Raw genomic sequence first — 20,882 nt, 5'->3', positions numbered from 1 at the left:
CATAAATCTAAAAGTAGTTGGTGAATATCAAACTAAAACAGAGCAGTGTACATGATAATCTCTCTAAAATAGGCTCTTCAAGAATAGCCTTTTAGAAAAGATAAAACAATAAAACGAAGCTGTAACCATTCTAAATGTGAATGTTTATTACTGCTGCTTCCATTCACTACTCTGTACCACATCACAATTAACAATTTGTAGGCAATATTATACAATTTTATAACCACGGTATTAGTTACCGCCTGATTTTTTGCCTTGTGTTTTGATTATTTATCAATCTACCTTTTATGGCAAAAGGACTACATTTCCCATCCTCTATGGAAGACGTCATATCCAATCACGAGCGCGCAGTTGGGACCACACCGGTCACACTTCCCGGAACAGGGAGGAGCTGCTACTTATCTTGGATATTAACACAATCTATACTCATTGGTAAGTATATTCTGTATTTACGGTGTTATTAACACTCATAGACAATATGAAAACACGTATCCGTTATTTTTCCACATTTATATGCGTTGTTGTCGCGCCGTTTAGCTGAAAGTCGGTGTTCTAAAGTTAGGCCGTTATTGATGGGCGGGTTAGCTATCGTGGCTAACGTTAGCAGAAATGTAAATTTCTCATCCGCATCTCGGATATTCAGAGTTAATCCTCGAGGCAGATGAAGTGAATTCGTCATGTCAGCCTGTTTTTATGAGGCTGTGTCCAGATTAAACGGTTTGTAACAGTTTTCCGGATACAGCTAACGGATGCTAGCTGCGCCTCGGGCTGATGCTAGTTAGCTGTTGGTCATCAGCAGTTTTGTGAAGGACTGTGTGGTCGGAGCGCTCAACAAGTAGCATGTAAAAATTATATTAAACGGCTTAAGAAAACCAAATTGATGGCTCTATTTGTCCTGACAGTGATGTCAGTGGTTAGCATTGTGTTAAAAACGGGCTTTGTTGAGAGAACATGCTGTAAAACGCTAAAGCTTTTTGATTTACTTAAGTGAAATCTAGCGGTACAGCTAACTACTTTACAAAACCATTTTATTTGGTACTCGAAAGACATTAATTGTGGATGACCAATGTTTAGGCTGTTTTAAATTCAACAAGAATGAAAGCAGATGTATGCATATCTTATACCTATTTCGAGTGTGTTTTTTTTATGAGGGTGTTGATAATCAATAATATTTTGCCTTCCTTTTGTAAAGTAATAGTGTGTTTTTGACAATACTGTGACAGATTGTACAGCACAGTCAACTACAAAGTGAGGTATTTTTACAGAGAGAAAATTAAGTAAGTTACTTGAGCTCAGAATGACCCCAAATGCCCCCTGCTTCACATTTAGTATTAAACTGCAGAGGTTTTAAGTCTAAGCAGTACTTTCCTTACACTCTTAAAACATTTGAACATGTTAAGCTGTTTATCTCAGATGTTGTATCAGCTCTTTAATGAATGACTGAAAACTTTCAATACAGTACAGTTAGTCCAGTTGCCTTTGACTCAGCAGCAATGGGGATTTTGACAAAACACACTATTTCACTACTTATTAACTGAGCAATTTTAACTAGTAGTTTGACTCATAACAGGAAATTCTGCTAATTGTTATTGTGAATTGGATGATACAGATAAATCCTGAGCTGTGGTATGTGCCCTAATCATTAAGCCACAGGATGTCTAAAAATATTGGTTTAATTATGAAATTATGGTTGGTTTTTGTACTGTTTCTTTTCTTGCATCAATTTGTGAAAGAATCATAACTTATCAAGAATGTAATTTGCTGATTAGCGAGAAAGGTCAGATTAAGGCTAGAACTAACCATAATTTTGGAGAACCCAATGTAACTTTATAATCTTGCTTTTTTTGTGCAACCAGCAGTCCAAAATCCAAATATGCTTTATTGGCAGTACAAAAGATAGACTGAATAAATGACTTAAATAATGAGCTGATTATCAAAATTGTTGGTGATACATTTTCTGTTGGTTAACTGTTTCACTGCTTGTCTGATTGTTTTATGTATGATCAGTTTCTCAATTGCTTCTTCAGAAAATGCACTATAAACTGTAGATTGTATCCATAACACGCACTCGCACACTTTTTATATGATTATTGTTTGAAGGTCCTTCGATTGTTATGATTTTTATTTTTGTTTTTCCATATTACACTGCTTATTGTGTTTCTGCTTTCTCTCCTTTCTCAGGTTTGATTAAGCCTCACCATTGCTGACCAGGATGATTGACGTTCGGGCATGGGCAGAGTACGTGGTGGAGTGGGCTGCCAAAGACCCCTACGGTTTCCTCACCACTGTCATACTGGCCCTCACACCTCTCTTCATTGCCAGTGCACTGCTGTCCTGGAAACTGGCCAAGATGATTGAGGCACGTGATCGGGAACAGAAGAAAAAGCAGAAACGTCAGGAAAACATAGCCAAGGCCAAGAGGACCAAGAAGGATTGAGCCTGTGCATAGGATAAGGGCATAAAAACAAAAGGAGCTACCACCACGCTCACTGTCCTCTTTATTCCAAATACTGACACGGTGCCCTTCGTTGTCCCAGCCCTACTGTCAGCACGGGGCCACTACGCCTCGTGTCCGGGGTAGGAGACTGGCCCCGCAGGCCTAACAGTGCTGAGACGGACAGTACTGCCCGAAGGAGGCTCGTCCCAGTGGGACTTTGGTCAGCAAGAGCACAGTGGTCATCTGTATGATGTTGTTCTACAGAAATCCGCTGATAATATTGTGCAGCTGTTGCAACACCTTGCATTCCATTGTTAGCTCCCATGTTCTGCTGAATTGACGATGTAACGAGCATACTGGAACTTTTTCCCAAATATCCCAAATACTGCTTTCTAATTAATAAAAGTTTTCATGGTTGATAAGAAAATGTCCTCTTTTTGGAGTTAATATTGGGCTGGGAAAAGTGCTTTTAATTCAGTACACATGAAGTATTCATCCCCTCATGTTTCACTGTATTGTAACACTGAGTCAAAGTGTGTAATTAGACTTTTTTAAACTGACAGACAGAAAATACTCTGTCAAGCGGAAAAATCTCTTCAATTCAATCAAAATTAATCACAAATCTGGAGCTGCCAGTCAACTATCAGAAGTTCAGAATTTAGATTAAATAAGATTGCATCTGCGAGTCCCACTCCTGATGACTCCTTTTGTATAACCAAAAAATTAAATACAGTATGAAGACAAAGGAACATCCAAACAAGTCAGAAGAAGGATACAATAAAATTTCCAAGGCACTGAATATTCCTCGTAGTACAGAAAGGTCAGGAAACGTGTAACAGCTGTGATAAACAACTTGCTGCCAAAGATGCCTTGATGAAATATCGACATGGAGGGAGTGAACTAGGATTGTTTGGCCAAGTTTTATTATTATGCGGACAATTATTTTGTTTTATACATGTTTGTTCTTCATTTAGATCTGTTTGCAAAGATGTGTGTTCATTTTGGTCTTTGTTTTTTTAAATTTACAAGTATTACAAAGTTATTACGCTCACTATGACTCAGTGTCTGGTGGGATGGATGCTTGTAGAGTAACTGATTCTTGCATAGAAGCAGTTAAAATAGATGATTCTAAATACAAATAGGTCAACGTGCATATTTCTTCATTTCCGTCTTCCTTCTGTTGAAATGTTATTCCTCTCTGGGCTCAGAGAGTTCATGCTTCTACCCTGCTGAACTTTCTTCAGTAACTTTGTGGCCACCGTGCACTCTGACCTCAAGGGGAAGAACTTGCTACTGTGGATCAATATACTGTAACATTATTCATTCCTTCGACTTGAGATTTACAAGCAGCAGACACCACGTCCATGACAAGCAGAGACATTAACATAGAATTAAATGTAATAGCAGTTTCATGGCACCATCTTCAGGCCTGGGCTGATGTCAGACTTCAAACTGTAGTCAATAGTGATCTTATATTAATATTCCCGCAGGATTTAACTTATGCTTTTACACGCGTTCGCTGAACAAGTTATGCTTTTTTTCCCTTTACAATGTCAAAAATATATGTGCTCTGAGGGATATTCAAAACTACTACACAATTTCTGTCGTCATAGCAGACTTTCCCAGTTCGATTCTCAGCTGGAGTTTAAAACATTTAATACTAATTTCAGAGTCAATAACGCTGACATTATTTCTCACAATATCCCTCAAACATGTTACGGTGCATTAATATAGTTGACTTCAAGTATACAAGTATAAACATTCACATTTTTATTTTTACGGAACAGAACTTTCAACTAGATCAAATTTTTGTGGTCACTTGTTGGCTTCAAGATGAGTAAAGCCTCGTCTTCACTTCCTCTTCTTCTTCTTCTTGTCTTGTGTATACACAATATACACAGAGGAAATAGAAAAACAGAAATTTAAATAATGTAATAGAGTCCAATAAAATAACCTTGATATAATTGCTCTCTTTGTGAAACGGACATGGGTTGAATAAACTCTGGCAAAAATCAGTTTGGTGTTGTTGAATTGGATTCCATTATACTGAAAGTGCTTTTAACATTACATTTCAAAGTCTCAACTAAAAGTGAAAATCAGTTTCACATGGATAGTATTTATTGCAGAGCTTTTTGATTGGATTGTATTACATTGTACAGAGATCTCAGTGTATGTGGATGCCTCACTCTATTTCTTGGGATTGGGAATCCAGGTGCCGGGCTGGAACGTGTTCGCGTTTGTGGTGGGGTCTGCGCTGATCTCCTGCTTGCCGAAGCTGGTGGTGGCTGCATGGCCTTTGGCCAGAGTCTTTACGGGAGTTGCCACCAGACCCTCCTCATATTCCTTGGCCTGCAGGGCCAGATCTTTCTCCTCCACCTCCATGGCCTTTAGTTTGATCTGCTGCCTGTTAGACTCGTTCTGTAGCAGCTCCTGTAAAATACACAGATATCACATTTCTGTCAGTACTTCCTGACTATGTTTAACAATAATTTCTAGTAATATGATTAATTAACTAATGTGGCCTGGACCCAGATAGGTGACAAAAGATTGATGAATTAATTGATGCAGTTCTGGTGAAATCGGCACCTCTTGACCGTGAATCGATGAATTTCCTACCTACAGCGGTTACTACAGCTCTGACAACACTGACTGTACGCTAGTTAATGGTAAGAGACAAATATTTTTTGATCCCATTTAAATGGTGGCATAAAGATTATAGACATATGATGTCTATCACTTAAAAATATATTTGCAAGTTGAGAAAGTCGGATTTTATTGTGAAACAGTAAAAATGTGGAATTAAAGAGATGCATCTTGTGGGCAATGTCATACTCTCTCTTCCACTTAAGATGATGCTTGTGTGTTTTGTACTGAAATATACTCAAACAAGCAACTGGTCTTGCTTGTTCTTTTGCTTCCTGTCTGACAAAAAGACCAAGAGTTGCTGGATAAAACACAGCAGGCTAGATAATGTTACATTTGTGCCTGGAACACACATAAGTTACTTAGCTAGCTGGTTATTGGTGACGTATATTGTGACACGAGATGTAATTCACTGAGCCATTTCACACAAAACTAAATGGTACTATGACAAATCCGTAACAACCTGCAACTTTATTAACTTGCAAAATTATCTTTTAAATTGACCAACAGCATATATGTAATTTATGGCATAATTCAAGCAGGATCAAAAATTATTTTTCTCTTGCTGTGTCGATGGTACATACTTTTTTTTACCAGTTTCCATAGAAGACACCGGAAGGGACAGAACTTTGCCTTGCTATTAATTTACAAACTATGGCTGGCAAAACAATCAAAGGGACAACTAGCATGGTATTAACGATTTGGTAAAATCTCAGACGCATGACAAATTTAGTGTCATTTCACCCGACCCTATCAGTCATCATCTACCAAGGCCGGTGGTGTTGGAAATGTCATGGTCGCAGTTTCCTGGAGATTTGACAAAACGGATTGTGACAACAAGATTACTGACTGGAACCTTCAAACTGTCCAGCATAACCGAAACAATGATATCTCCCCCTCCTTAAATCAACTACCTCTGTTTATCTTAGAGCAAGGCACAAGAAGTCACTAGTCAAAAGTAGCAGAGACATGAAGTTGCACTGGGCAGCTTCCAGGAACAAATGTGTGTGTGGGTTGATTATGAAGTGGGGCATTTACTAGAAACAGAACAAGCGTGTACAGTTAACCTCTGCTGGTCCAATAAACCCAGGTTAAAAATGTAGTGCTTGGAACGGACTGGTAAACTAACATGACAGGAGGCATTCACAATATAAACACCCATCCCAGCTCATGGAAACAATTATAACCTGAACGTGGTCCACCAGTGGAATAGTTACCCACTTGAGCCGCAGCTAGTGTCCAGTGATGTTAGCCTCTCCCTAGCATGAGAAGCCAAAAGGGAAGGGAGGACTGGGCATAATGCTGTTGTGTGTTGGCAGAACTGAAGGACTGGAAAAGAGAGGGGAGAGCTGTGGCCAAAAAGCCCCGCTTTGGGGAGGGAGACAAACATACTGAGCTGCTTTTCCAGCCTGTTAATGACAGGATTTAATCCAATCAATTTATGTCGGCTTGGACCGGGAAGAGAGGGAGCGTGACAAGGGGTAGGGTAATGTGCTGGGAGTGAAGCCTTGGCCACATCAACACTGTCCAGCTGTCAATGGCAGCTATTGGGCAGACGCAAGGCAGAAAATTGGAAGAGAATGTTCTGGCAATAGAGGCAGGGGATGGCATTGGCCACTGGCAGGGAGAGAGGACAGAGAGATAGAAAGAGTGCCTGGGCATTGGCCTTCCAAGGGATTTCCTATAGACCCACATTTCGCCGGCCAAATAATTTCCAGCATTCTCACATTTAAAGAGCAATAAACCCAGTGAGAGGTACACGAGGGGAAAAACTGAACTCCTTCAGCATTCCCATCTTGGAGACTGCCAGAAATAAAACACAAAAAAGCAGAGATGCAGGCTTTTGCTGGAAAAAAAGAAAGTAAACTAGGACATGGTGTCAGTGAGCCCCTTGTTCGGAGGCTGTCTTTGCTCTCCGCCTCGCCATCAATGCACTTCAGCTGCTGTTTATTTTAACACCTGTCCCCCAAAGTTCCTGGATTCAGTTGGAAACTGTAAGATAAAACAAATCAAAGTCTTTTCCTTCTCCATCTTTGCTTCTTTCCCTCCCTTGTAACCAGCCCCCCAGAGTCCAACCATCAGCGCAGCGGGGAGGCTGAGGGGGAGACGTACCTCGACAGAGGGGGGCTCCTTCCGTCTGCCTCGGATCCATGCTGGAGGAGGAGGAGAGAGGAGGAAAAAAAAGAAGAGTGAGAACACCCACACAAACATATGCTGCACAAACAAAACCTGCAGTTGTATTTTAAGGCTGCAGCTATAGCATCACTGAGTTTCAGGGCACTACAGTGGCTCGGCGCAAAAACTGAGTAACCGAGCTCATTTGGGGAGAGAATGTATCGAGGGTTTTCACTTTGTTTTGTTCCGTTTCACTTAGCAAACTATAGGGAAACATGCAGAAAAGTTATACGATACACGATCGACTCAAAACACTAATACTGCTTTAGTGGAGGCAGAGCAGGGCCACTGAGTGCTGTGTCTCAGAAGAGACAGTGTGGATCTGCTCTGATCTTTGAATTTGAAAGTACACACTCTGTCATTCTCCATCAGTAGCTCTGTCCTTCTTTCTCCTCCTGAGTAGAACTGTGTCTGTCTGTCATCTTTTTTTTTCTTTTAAAGGAGCTCTATTTTGGCTGAGCTGGCTGCACAGCGGAGCAGGTTAAAGGAAGCCAGAAAGAGAGACAGAGAGAGAGAGATTTTTCTAACTCTTCCTCCAGCTAGCGCAGGGATTCTGGGCCTCTTTTATCCCTTTCTTATTTGCATCCTGATGAAAATGCATGAGGGATGGGGCGAAGCAGGATGAGGGGTTTAAGGTGGATAAAGCCAGTCTGAGACAGAGGGAACAGTTTGTATCCAGTTGTAAGAAATTTGAAACACTATTTTATGATACGGTTGTATAACACCAGCAGAAGGCGTCTTTGATAAACTCATGAATACGCTTTTCCCAACCCCCATCTCACAGTATGAGAAAAAAAAAGAAGGAAAATCAATGGATTAGCCTAGAACCCAATAGATGCAGCCATGAATTTGTTATTCCGTTTTATTTGTGCAGCACTTTGTGTACTCTGCTGGGTAGCTCTCATGTTAACATTGTCATTATCCCTGTTAGTGATAGTTAAAGCGTGCAACAGTGATGCTGCGGTCCAGACTTACCGTCCCACTCCATCGGTATGCTGCCTTCTATATACTCATATTCTGAAGGATTGGCTGCCACTACCATCCGCTTGGCACGGATGAGCCTTCCTGGGACACCAAAAAAAAAGAAAAAAGAAAAAAAAGTAGAGGCAAAGACAGTGAGAGTGAGATAGAGATGCTCAACAATGATGCATACAAAACGCAAAGGAACACAAACAAACACAAAGAGCCGCAGACACAATGCGCTCTGTCTCCTGCTCGTGCAGACCCACAGACACAGACAGACGCACAGACACACAAATACACAGAGGGATGACAGCGCTGTGACAGGCCATGGATGATTACCTCGTGGCCCTCGGGCCCTTCTCCTCAGATCTCGCTGAGTGGCTCCAAATCTGGGCTAAGCCTTTATGCAAATCAGCCTCCCTTTAACCCAACCAACCACAGCCCCCCTCACTCACAACCTCTTCCAATCACAGCGCTCCGGCTAACAATGCCCTCCAAAATCAACATCAAGCCGAGCAGGAGACAAAAGAGGTCAGATATCACAGAGAACAGGAGAGGCACGAGCTGCGTGGAATATTAAGTGCTCCTTTCCCTATCTGTATACAGCACAGCGCGCGCTAGCAGCAAGGCCACCGCCAATTATTTTTGGTCGAATCTGCTGATTAGACAAGTTTGGCTGGCACACAATGACATGGAGACGGAGGTAGATGGGTGGGCGGAGGGGTGGGCAGTGGAGTGAGATAGAGATAGAATAAGAAGGAACAAGAGATTTAAAAAGAGTGTCTTTGTGTGGTGCTACAGAGCTCACTAATAACAAGTGTTTCCACAGTTTCTCCTCGCAGGTAGCCGGATGTCCATCCATCGCTTCCCATCCCTCTGAGAAATGATGAGGCAAGGAGGGAGGAGGTAGAAGGAGGGGAGAGGGAGTGAGAGAGTGATGATGCATGGCAAACATGGCTAGGAGAAGAGAAATGGATGGGCAAGGAAAACAACACGCTCCAAAACACAGACAATCTGTCAGGATTCCATCACCGTTTCTCCGCAGCTGACTGGACATGGACAAATGGAGGCAACCACCTCCATGCACACCGCAGACTGATGGCCTTAATGTTTGCTTCAGCCATAACAGATAGCTACGGCAGAGGGATGGATGAATGATGGCACTCAAAAGTGGCTAAGTGTGTGTGCGGGAGCCTGCATTTGCTTCTTGGTTGATCTGTTTTCTTCCAATCAACACGAAAACATTCTTCATGCATGTGCTGTTCTGTAATTATGCCTTATGAGGATGATTCCTTTCCATACTTTATCCAGCCTATATAGTAATCAGGTCAGCTAATTAGGCTAGCTTTGGTTCTGCTTTGGTTCCCACTAGATTGTCACTATATGGCCTCACAAGCTCTGCAGCTTTTAGTTTTCTGACGAAAACACAGCGTTCTCTCACCTTATCTGCAAAGCTGGCCCTGCTACGTGTAAAACACATCCTATGATGCTCACATTTGTTTACATGTATGCCTTAAAATGTCTTCAGAGGAACGGTTTCCTAGAAAACCCCCCATGATAGCAGAACAAAAACAACTGCCAGCGAACAAAAGGCTGTGTTCTCTAGGCAATACTCACAAATACATTTAACAGGTATGCTAATTATAAACAGATCCTATCCATATTTGCATTGGTGTGGGTGGCAGTAGACTGAAATGGTACAATTATGATACAGTCCCCACAAGCAATGCGCTTAACTACAGCTAATGCCTAACTAATAAGCATAAAGAGAGGCACCCGCTTTTTTTTCTCTGTCTCTATCTCTCTCCACTAGGTTGCATCTCCCCCTCGCCTCTCTGTCACACTCCAACATGGCTCTCCTCTTGTCTTGTTGCTTTTGCAGCATGACTAAACCCCTTCCACCATGGCTTTTATCCTTGGATTTGAATAACAAATACAGTATGTACATATATTTATGAAACACGGCTGATCCTCCCACCACATACACATTGGGAGGAGGCTTGTCAGTCTGATTGGGAGGAATCTCGCTCTCTCGGTAATCTCTGTGCCGGGACGGAAAAAATACACAGGCCAAGGCTATATACTGTACCATTCACTACAAAGGTTCAAAGAAACACACTTCTTCACCATCTTATTTCCTCATGGGAGTCAAAATTTTAAAGACCAAAAATATAACAGCAACAACCTAACTTGGACATCGGGTTTGTTAATAAAGGATGCAATTACAGCGTATGGGCCAACTCTTCATGTAACGTAGCATATCACAATTGGCCTTGCACATTGTTTGCATAGTAATTTCTCTGCTCAGGGGGCTGCCTGCAACTAATGATTACTGTCATTACTAATTAATCCATACATTTGTTTTAATTTACACTCTAATCACAAAGCAAACTCTAAAGAGAGTAAAAGTGAGTGAAATGGATTACTTTGTTTGACCAACAGTAAACTCTTTAAATGTTACAACTGATCGCATCACAAAAAAACAAAAACATTTTTCTATTTAACTGACTAATCATTAGTTTTGGACACGACAAAAATGATGAAAATTGTCCATCAACAGTTACCTGTGTCTGAGTGATGTCGTAACATTCTAGTTAAGTCATGTCATGTTTATTTATATAGCTTGAAATCCCTTATTTTATGTCAAAATACAAAAACATTTGCCTTCTTTGTCTACAAGTTTAAAAATCCACAAATATTTATCAGCCCTCTGATTTATCTTCTCTACTTTGAACCAGTTTTACACTACATGTTCAAGGCGGGAATATTGTGAATGATTGTTACTGCAAAGTCGGGCCATTGTTATTGTTTATAAAGTGATACAGACGCATTTGTTTTATGTCATACTAAAGGCCGACGCTGTTGTGTTACACATCACATCCGTCACACTTTATTTGCTTTTGCAGTGCCTGCATGCTATCTAAAATCATACACTGTAGCGAGGAAATGATGCAGCTGTTGTTTGGTCCTTTGTAAAAATTTAAAGATGACATAAAGAAGCGACTTTGTAGCATCTTCATAGTGCTATGTAAAACTGTTTATTGTGTTTGTTTCCGTCTTTTGTTTATGTTTTGCTCTGTGTGCGTCTTTGGCTTAAATGTGTTGTGTGTAAAGGTCTATATAAAACTGAGTTGTTTCAAAATCTTTACAGTAAGATTTAACCAGTAAATTGTATTTTAATGTGAATTTATCAGTCAAGATAAGCTGATTATCATAACAGTCACTGCTTAATTCTTGTCATTATCAATAAATTAATAGTCTTTAATTTCACTTTATATATTTTATACTTACGGATACCTGATTCAGACAGTTAGCAAATTGGATGTTAGCTATTTTTCTGCTTCAGTTCAGACTTTAGAGAGACAGAGAGAGAGAGAGAGACAGAGAGAGACAGAGAGAGAGAGAGAGGTATGAAGGTGTTAGGAGCTCTCGATCTCAGCGGGCCCCCTTGTGACAGGTCTGCCTCCTCATCACTCACTAGGGGAAACCTACTTACCAGTCAAACGCACACACATGGTCTCTCTTTCACACACACACACACACACACACACACACACACACTGGCTAGAGAGCAGGCAGATTAACCTGAGGGACAGGAGCGAGGACGCTGCCTCTTACCGTGAAGGACAAACGCAGCACTGCGTTGGAGAGGGGGAGGGGCCAGCAGCAGGAGGAATGAAATCCCACCACATAAATATTCATGAGCCATCTCACCTGTCTGAGCGCGACTCATCTGTGAGCCTAGCTGTGGAACCGGGGATGGGAGGAAGAGGAGGAGGAGAGAGGAATAGGAAGGAAGGGAGGAGACAGGGAGGCAGGATGGGTGAGGGGTTGCCTTGGCAGCCAGATCAGGAGCCAATCAAAAGGTGCGCCTATCCTTCCCGTTCGTTAGAATAAGACGTGATGCGCTTCGAGGGGGCTGCTCTTTGAACCCTGAACACACCCGACTAAACTCCATCACCTGCTTCAACACACACACACTCACACACGCAAAACCCCCAACTTCACACATCAGCTCCCAGGTGAGTGCTACTGGGGGCGACCTGAGAGGTTTTTCACCTCCACAATGTCATTCTGGGGCGTCGTGTGCTGTCTCTCAGGCTGTGTATCTTTCTCCTGCACGCTGTCTTCTGCCCTTTTTACACAGAAATTGTGCTATAGGGACACTACAAAGTCCCGTCTTCATGCTTCCTTTACATTTTTACACAGAACCAAACAAAATGGCATCATTTTGCTCTAGTGTGTGATTTTTATATAGCATGCCAACATCGTGGAACTAAAAGAGACGTGATGGCCGTGACATTAGACACAACAGAGTCGGCCTCTATTGTGATATAAAACATACATGTCGGCTGTGTTTTATAAACAATAACAATGGCATAACATCGCAGTAACAAACATTTACCATCTGATGGCTGATCTTGTCCTCTGCTCGGAGGGTAAGGAGCTAACTGCCAACAGCTACTTTTTAAATCTCCCACACTGGATCGCACGCATAAGACGTCAAAACGTCACACCCATGACGCCCATCAGCCTATCCTGCCAGCTGTCCTGTTTACACAGACACCGTTTTGGCACTGTTACTTACTCCCGTGGTGGTTTAGGGTGAGACAACTCTTTCCCCCCATTCAGTGATCATATGTTATACACAGAGTGGCGAGGCAGCATAAAGACGTGTTTTAAAACTAATTTATTCCTTCCACAATCTTATAAACAATGCTGTTTAAGGCTGCAGGGATTGTGCAATAGTTTTCTGATGTTTTACCACTGGGTGTGTGCAATATGTGTTATGTGCAATGTATGTGCAATATTTTGTGTGTGTAGTTTGGTTTATGTGCAATTTATTGGTTTTATTTTGGTACAGCTAGTGTGCTGTTTTGTTCATACGTAGTTTGTTTTATTGTATGTGGGAAAGGATAAATGAGAGCAGCATCTGAGTCAGAAACAAATTTCCATAATGGGACTATAAAGTATATCGTATCGTATCGCATCGCATCACATCACATCGCATTGTTTAGTTTCATTTTGATTTAATTTAATTCGTTTCACCACCTTAAATAGACAGTGTAAAAGTGGCTTTTGATTACAGAATTAGATGTAAGGGGAACACACTTTGATTGGCAACATCCGGATATGGAGAGCCCTGTAAACTCATATAAGATCAAAACAGAATGAGCTCCAGCTGGAGGACCTATGCTCCTTATTATCAACACCAACGTCTATCCTGTAAACCATTACTTGTCTCTGAACAGATTGCAGGCAAAAAGCTCCCAGTTTCAACTCCAGCTCTCCCTCTTAATCGACAACAAAAAGAGCAGCTTTCTCAGACTTCATGACCATGCAATGTAAAGCAGTGACTTCTAGGCCTGACACTCTGGTGGAACAAAAAGCAGCCTTGAAGCAGCGAGCCCATCAGCCTGGTTTGAGCCTAGTTTATTCCTCTCCAGCTGAGCTGTGTGCTGGAGAGGGATGGGGGACCAATACCTGCATGGTAATGGACAGCTTTATGAAGATGGAGTGATCCGATAAGCATCAGTGATACAAGGGCAACCAGGTACCAATACTGACACCCTCTCCTCCTCCTCTCTCTCTCTTCCACCAATCTCTTTCTGTGTAAAAAAAAATGGAGGGGATGTGTGAGGCCTGTAACCATGGTTACCCATTAGCCCTGAGCCTAGTGACGTGGGATGAGGTTTAGAGGGAAAAGGCCAGCCGTTGTTTTGCATCAGTTCTGGTGAAAAGGAGGAGCTTATGGGCGTAAAGTAGGCTGCTGTTCCGTTTTTTATTCAGCCCTCATTCTGTTTGTCCCTGTTGCTGACGATCCCGCCGAGGCACAAGCGACTCGCGGCAGAACAGAGGAGAATAATTCATATGAAAAAGTAATAACATGCGGAAAAGAATACTCTGATTTCCCACGTGTGTTACTTTTAACTAAACGCAGGCGTACTTGAGGGTGGAAGGGATACTTTGTCCCCCTTTCCACTTAAGACCACCCATCCACTTGAAGTCTCTTCTCTGCCCCGATGGGTTATAGAAAAGGACCATGGCAAGTCAGGAAGTCAGCGTCCTTTGTGAGGCTGTGGAGTGGTGTGGACCCCCTCCTCATACCTTCCAAGCTCCTCTGAGGCCCATACGTGTGATGTCCATACACCAAGCTGTCCACCCCTTTCTATTCACCTCCATCACTTGCATCCAACCCCCTTCTTTTTGCTTCCACTGCACCTTCAGCCCCCCCACTCTCTTCCTCCATTAACCTACCTCCACCTTCCCTTTCTCCCCCTCTATCTGTCTGCCTGTTCCACCCACTCATTTCACCCTCTTTCTGTCAGAAACCCTCCTTTCACTTTCACTCTCTCCATTCTTCCCCCACTCTATAATTTCACCCCATATGTCAGCATCCCCCTTGTTCTTTGTCACTCACTTTCTATACCCCACCTTCTTTTTCCACCCTCCGTGAATCTCCCTCGGCCTTATCTCTCCTCCCGTATACTCCTTTCCTTATTTCTCTCTGCCTGTCTGCTTTATTAAAATATTCTGAATTGAATAAGCAAGCGGCAGGCTCCGGGAGATGTCTGCTTTGTGTCGGTCTGTCTGTCAGTCTTTCTGGCTGAGTTTCTGACAGACAAGGAGCCCAGAGGTGTCAAAACATCTCGCTGGCCATCTGACCAGACAGAGACGTGAATGCACCGGACACAGTGAATCTCATCCATGCTAAATGGAAAAAATAATCTGATAAAAAATATATTTCACCGATATAAAGAGGGTCCTCACATAAAACTAAGCCATCTCTACAGCTGAAAGAAGCAAATACTTTGGTGATTGGTGTCGCATGACCAGAGAAAACAGAGAAAAAGGATGCATTTGCTCAATAGATAGAAAACCTAAAGCCACCAGAATGCATCACGCCTTACCAGACGCTCCCGCTGATGGGTGATGTAATGTCGACCGTCTGTGATCTCATGTTACAGTCAAACGGTTAGCAAAAACATGTTTCTGAAAACATATGGGGCGAGAAATATGCAACTCAGGAACAGAATCTTGGATTATATTTGATCAGCCATGCTGAGTTTTATCGTTTGATCTCCGTTTTTTGGCCTCCGTATTCACTGTGCAGGAAGCTATATGGCGCCCACTTCCTGTTTACTAACGCTCGCTATTGCAGCTAAACAGGGTGTATTTGAAAACAATTTACTTGATAAAGAAGCAGTGTAACAAAATTATTCTGATATATATTTGATCAGCATTGCCTAGTTTTACAGCTTGATTGGATTTCGGTACGAGTTTGAATGAAAAAGAGGGGCCAGTGTCTTGATCAGCTGTGTACTCTTTGTATGCTCAGTTGCGCTGGTTCTCGGTTTCGCCATGGTTTACCACAGTTCATCTACACATACTACCAACATTGTTTGGATACAAAGCTGGTTGAAAATATCTCTTTAATTTGTTGTCTTCCTTCTGTTGGCCTTACATCCATATAAAATTTGTAGGTTGTGAGTCTGAGATGTACACAGCTCTACTGTAGCAGTGCTTAATAGACCTGCAAGATGCTTAAAAAATATTGGAGCTAGGCCCGTTTGTAATGTTCTACCATAAGAAATAAATGTGCCTGTTTCTCATTTTCAGCATCTATCTCTTCAAATGCCTTTTTAATGAAGTAGTTAAGCCGCTCCATGATGCTCCACCACATACACATACAAACACACACTTGGCAAACAGTATAAAGCAGGATGAGCTAAACCCACTTGGTTTCTCTATAATGATTAAACAACCTTCATTTAAACCCCATGCATTGCAAAGCTGCTGATCAATTAACGTGATTTACTGTGGCGGCTCCGGACATAGCCGTTCCATAGTAAACACTGACTTGGTGTCCTACTGTAGGATAGACCTTCCTTCATCACACCCTGGGGATCACTTGTGGCAGAATAAACAGCCATTTGGACCCTCGTCTCTCTCCGCTGTGACTCTTTCCATGGAAATATGCGGCTTGAATCAACGCTCTGATGACACACAGCCATCTGTTGTTGTGTTAAGTGTGTTTGGGCATGAAGTGGAGAGAAAACACACAATCGCAGATTTTTTTTCCTCTCCCTTATTTTAAATACAAAGCAGATACAAATGCGCGCGCGCACGCTGTGTGTAGTTGTTGTGACGCACAAACACATGTACACAATCACAGATGCACGCGCTAATACAACAACACACACACACCTCCTCCCTCGGTCCCCAGAGTCACCCATCCTGAAATAGCAGAACTGAGGCCTTTTCAGTTTTTCACTTCATAGAACAGAGCTGTGGAATCAAATAAATAATAGACAAAGAGAGAGGGATAGTGATAGGACGACAAGTCAATGCATCTTTTCTCTGCAACAGCGTGGTGCACCTCTGAAGAACCTCTGAATCCCTTCCATTCTCTACACAGTGGAGAGGACCAATAGATTAAAACTGCATGGCACACACTGCTAAAATGAATAGCGCTAAAAATACATCCTTTTCACCAAGACATGAAAGGAAACTGCCTTTCCCCTGTCCAGTATTGAGCAGCCATTGATTCCAAGACAAAGGCTACACCTCCTCAAAGAGGTAAGAAAAATAGCAATCATACAGGCAATTATTTTCAAATGTGCCTGCAGCGGCCGATAATGTCAGTGCGCCTCTCTTCCTAAATAAAGGGAGGGAAGGCAGGCGTCAAAGCTGCAGGCCCACTGCTGAAGACGAATGAGCCCATCCGCAGAATGCTTTGCTTTCATCTGGGCAGCATGACATGGCGCCCCATGCAGTGTGAGGCAGAGCCGGGGCCTGGGGGACAGACGCGCACAGAAAGAGAGAAGAATATAGATTCTCTGTTCAGCTCTATGGGGCCAACACCGAGGCAAAGACCTTCTAAAGACCAGTGGCCAGATTGCCGGTGGCTTTCTCTTGTAGCCCTGCCATAGACAACAATCACAGGGGCTCCACAGCCCATAGCACAGTGCTCTCTATGGGGCACAGAAGGCCTCTTTAGCTGGGCCTTTTCTAAAGACAGAGACGGACATTCTCCCTCTCTAGGCGTGTACTTCAGACTCAGCCTTTTCATTTTGATGTGCTGCAGCATCTGAGGAGAGGGGGTTAGAAAGCTCTCTGCTGGGTCTAGCCCTCCACACTGCCGAACTACTCTAATGTTGTGAATAGAAATCTTCACTGGACTTGCTTCAAAGGAGGAAAAATCGAGAGGCAGCAATGACGGGGAGGGGCGAGGGAAGGAAGGACTAACTGGAGGCAAATAAAGAGGTCAACTTAAGGAGAAATCTAGGAGATCAGAGAGGACAGAGTCACATAAAACAAGCAATTGCTTCCTTCTATTTTTCTGTCTTAGCAACCATTAACGTCCTCATACACAGACTAGCACACATGGAATTGCTTACGCCCCAGTTTTCTAAAGTTAACAGATTGAGAGAGGTAGAAAATGGGAGCAGCAAAGCATGGATAAAGGTAGAGAGGGATCGGCTGAACACTAGGGATGGACAAATGAATAGAAGAAGTAGGCAGAGTTGAGAGAGAGAGAGGGAGAAGAGGAGAGAGGCTCCTCACCTACTTCAACCACAGCTCGTGTGCTGCAGTGGAAAGCCCTGCGGTCCATGCCTTAAGGCCCTGAGCCCACGCTTGGCCTATCAGTTTAAGATCAAAAAGAGCCCGCTTTAGCAAGACATATGGACTGAATAATGCATCTGCTTTATTTCCACAAGGCTGGACGGGCTGAGTGGCAGAAAAAAAGAGGAAAACGTGTGCACAGTATATGTCTATTTGTTTATTATGAACATATATACGAGAGTGTATGTGTATGTGCCTGTCTGGCATTTATGAGTGTGTTTGTTTGCTTTTCTACAGGCCAACTAGCCCCTCCACAGTGTCAGTCATTGTGATTGGGCAGTGAATCCGATAGCCTGTAGCGTGCTAGAAAATGGGCTTCTGTGATGTCTCATTTGAATAGTCTGACAGCCAGGGGTGGAGGAGCAGCCTTGTAATGAATTATAAATACGAGGTGGGCGCAAGTTTCCCCGCAAACTGCTGAGAAAAGGTGAAGCACAAAGTCAAGTTCAGTCAGGAAGAAGCCAGGCTTGCAACCTGCCAGAGGTCAGCCCTTTCCAGCAAAACAAAAAACCAAAACAGTTTGGTTTCACCCTCTGAGAAAAGTAAATGTAGGCGCTGTGTGATATCTGTTAAGGCTATGTTAGTGAAAGAAAGGCTTTATTCATGTTGAATAATGTGGCACCAAGAGGGGGAGACAAACATAAGCATGTGTAGGCAGGACATGATTATTCCCAAATCACTGCTGTGTAGTGTAGCTCCCATATTAGACATATACACTGGAGTGAACTCTGCTCAACCATAATTATTCTGGAAAATATCACACGACCCTTTGATACTAATAAGCCAAAAGGTCTGTGGCTGGTTAACCAGCAGTATCATGTCTGGTTGTGCTCTCTGACCTGTGACCTCTGACCTGTGGCCTGTAGTCTGGGTAGGACCCCCGCTGATGTTAATTTAAGGTGATAAAGGCAGGAGAAAGTGTGAGTAGTGTGGACTCTGCTAATGATTTAAACACAGGAAGACAGAATTTACACACACAAAATGCATCATCATGTGTCCCCCTAACCAAGTTCATGTGCAGATGAGGACAGAACACACAGTTTAACAAATTAAAAAAAGCTCAAAATGCCACCAAATTCTCCTTTGCTGAGGAGAGAAATTATAACCACCCACAGCTCTGCTTCTTCTATTGTAGACACACGTCTTAAAGTCACTCTAAGAGAAAGATGGGACGAGTGGAGAAGGACTCACAGGAAGCCTCGGCATTGAGTCCACAAGACCAACAAGCATGTCCTTGGCCTCTTCGCAGTAAGTCGACAGTGTGAAGGACACCATTGGCATGCCACCATGGATTAGCCTGATGACACAGTTCTATTGCTTGGCTTGAGCATTACATACTGTAGCACTGCCATGTCTCAGTAGGGATATATGACCTCCTTCTAAATCCTCATCACAGACAAGTAATCATTTCCTCTGCAACGGAGAACCTGGAGGCCAGTGACAGTGGAGATGCCAGAGTTTTGCCCCCCAAAATGAGTAAAATTTTAACTGCAGTGAGCTGCATTAAATACAGAAAAAAAAATCGTATTAAAATACTTAGAAGGGAATGTTCTTGTTGAGGTGATCGCCCCATCTAGTGGCGAGCTTTATATACTACAAGGGTGAAAGGAAAGACATCCAGCAATACGATTTAGAAAGAGAGCAGTGACACATACAAAAAAGAAATCTACAATGTCAGTTTTCTCAGTGAGAATGAGCACTATTGGCCAGGAAAGTATGTACACACCATAGAAATAGATTTTTCTATGGTATGCACACAACGAATTTGACTGATTTTGTTGGTATTCTCAATGCTCTTGCACAGAAACAGATATATAGCAAAACAACATAAAACAATGTTGCAATTGTGAAAAAAGCAAAGGGTTCTGGGTTAAATATGGGTTGCATTTGGCAGGACATACAGCATGTTTATCTTCATATTGACAGTGATGATGTTTACATGTTAAAAAAAATGTGTATAAATCAGAGGCAGAATGTATATTTGTATAGTTAAACTATTTGAGTCTATTTTTTATGCCATTTTATACTTTATATACTATATACTTTATACTTACACACCTTATACTTTAACTCTATGACACTTCAGAGGCAAATTTTGTACTTTATACTTAACAGCATTTAAAACTAAAACTTTCAGTTCCTAGTTACTTTATAGATAACGATTTTTGCATTAACTTTAAAAGAGTTTATAAAATTTTAATATAAACTAAATTATCAATACATGTATACAGTTACGGTTAAAATAATTATTTTAATCAATTTATAAATTAGCTGGTTGACAGAATATGAATTCACTATATTTTTGATAATGATTTAATCTGTTTCTCTGTTTTATATATTTTGAGTTTTTCGGGGTGTTTTTTTCTGCGTTGGGTTCTTTTACTTTTAATACTTTAAGTACAAGTTCTTGATTATGCTGAATTACTTTTACTCAAGTAACATTTTCGATGCAGAACTTTTACTTGAATCAGTAGTTTCACGGTGTGGTATTAGTCATTTTACCAAAGTAAAGAATTTGAATAGTTGCTCCACCATTGTTATGAATTATAAAAATATGCAATTTACAGGTTCAGTGAAGCTCGCAGTATATATAACATAGTAATAACCACCTAGCCTATTTTAACGCAATGGGTATAAAAAGCAAAGACTAGGCTACATACAGTTCGATCGTTGCTTTTTAAAATATATATATGTATTAGTCTTCAGGGATCAAGATTGTAAACAAATTCACGACTGCCTAATGTTAGCATAACAAGCCTTTATTTTACCTGTCCATGTCCTCTGTTCTGGGATTATGTAATATTTATTCCCCAAAAGATCTGTCCCGACGTGCTCGCGTACTACTCCAAACGTACGCCGCAGAAGTCCGGCGAACCTGCTCATCTTCACAGGACTCCCCGCAGGTTTGTTGGGAGATTTTGGGGTGTATTTCGTGTCCCCTGTTAGCTGCGTGCCCTCTCACTGAGCTGTTTACGCAACAGTTCGTGGGCGGGGAAGAGAACGAATAAGCTGTTCTGTGATTGGACGGCTGTTCCTC

The 20,882-nt window shown here is 42.1% G+C and overlaps 2 protein-coding genes across 2 annotated transcripts; one reads left to right on the top strand and one right to left on the bottom strand.

Moving 5' to 3' along the window:
- The first annotated feature begins 346 nt into the window (after positions 1–346).
- Positions 347–2,864, top strand: smim15 (small integral membrane protein 15). The gene is made up of 2 exons (XM_042487957.1): positions 347–432; positions 2,182–2,864. The coding sequence occupies exon 2, from the start codon at positions 2,213–2,215 to the stop codon at positions 2,435–2,437; it is 225 nt and encodes a 74-aa protein (XP_042343891.1). The 5' UTR covers positions 347–432; positions 2,182–2,212; the 3' UTR covers positions 2,438–2,864.
- A 1,326-nt stretch (positions 2,865–4,190) lies between these two features.
- ndufaf2 (NADH:ubiquinone oxidoreductase complex assembly factor 2) lies at positions 4,191–20,815 on the bottom strand. The gene is made up of 5 exons (XM_042487956.1): positions 20,614–20,815; positions 8,231–8,320; positions 7,193–7,233; positions 4,624–4,867; positions 4,191–4,314 (listed from the first exon to the last, which is right to left on the bottom strand). The coding sequence occupies exons 1-4, from the start codon at positions 20,726–20,728 to the stop codon at positions 4,625–4,627; spliced, it is 489 nt and encodes a 162-aa protein (XP_042343890.1). The 5' UTR covers positions 20,729–20,815; the 3' UTR covers positions 4,191–4,314; position 4,624.
- Positions 20,816–20,882: the final 67 nt, after the last annotated feature.

The sequence above is a fragment of the Plectropomus leopardus genome, chromosome 6, assembly GCF_008729295.1.
Source record: "Plectropomus leopardus isolate mb chromosome 6, YSFRI_Pleo_2.0, whole genome shotgun sequence".
Taxonomy (NCBI): Eukaryota; Metazoa; Chordata; class Actinopteri; order Perciformes; family Serranidae; genus Plectropomus; species Plectropomus leopardus.
Note: the sequence above shows the minus strand (reverse complement) of the source record. Positions and strands in the feature narration are given on the sequence as shown.

Coding starts and splice junctions, on each gene's coding strand:
- smim15 (XM_042487957.1), top strand. CDS start 2,213: ATGATTGACGTTCGGGCATGGGCAGAGTACGTGGTGGAGTGGGCTGCC.
- ndufaf2 (XM_042487956.1), bottom strand. CDS start 20,728: ATGAGCAGGTTCGCCGGACTTCTGCGGCGTACGTTTGGAGTAGTACGC. Junction 8,321..20,613: donor AGAACAGAGGACATGGACAG/GTAAAATAAAGG, acceptor TTGGTGTCCCAG/GAAGGCTCATCCGTGCCAAG. Junction 7,234..8,230: donor CATACCGATGGAGTGGGACG/GTAAGTCTGGAC, acceptor CTCCTCCTCCAG/CATGGATCCGAGGCAGACGG.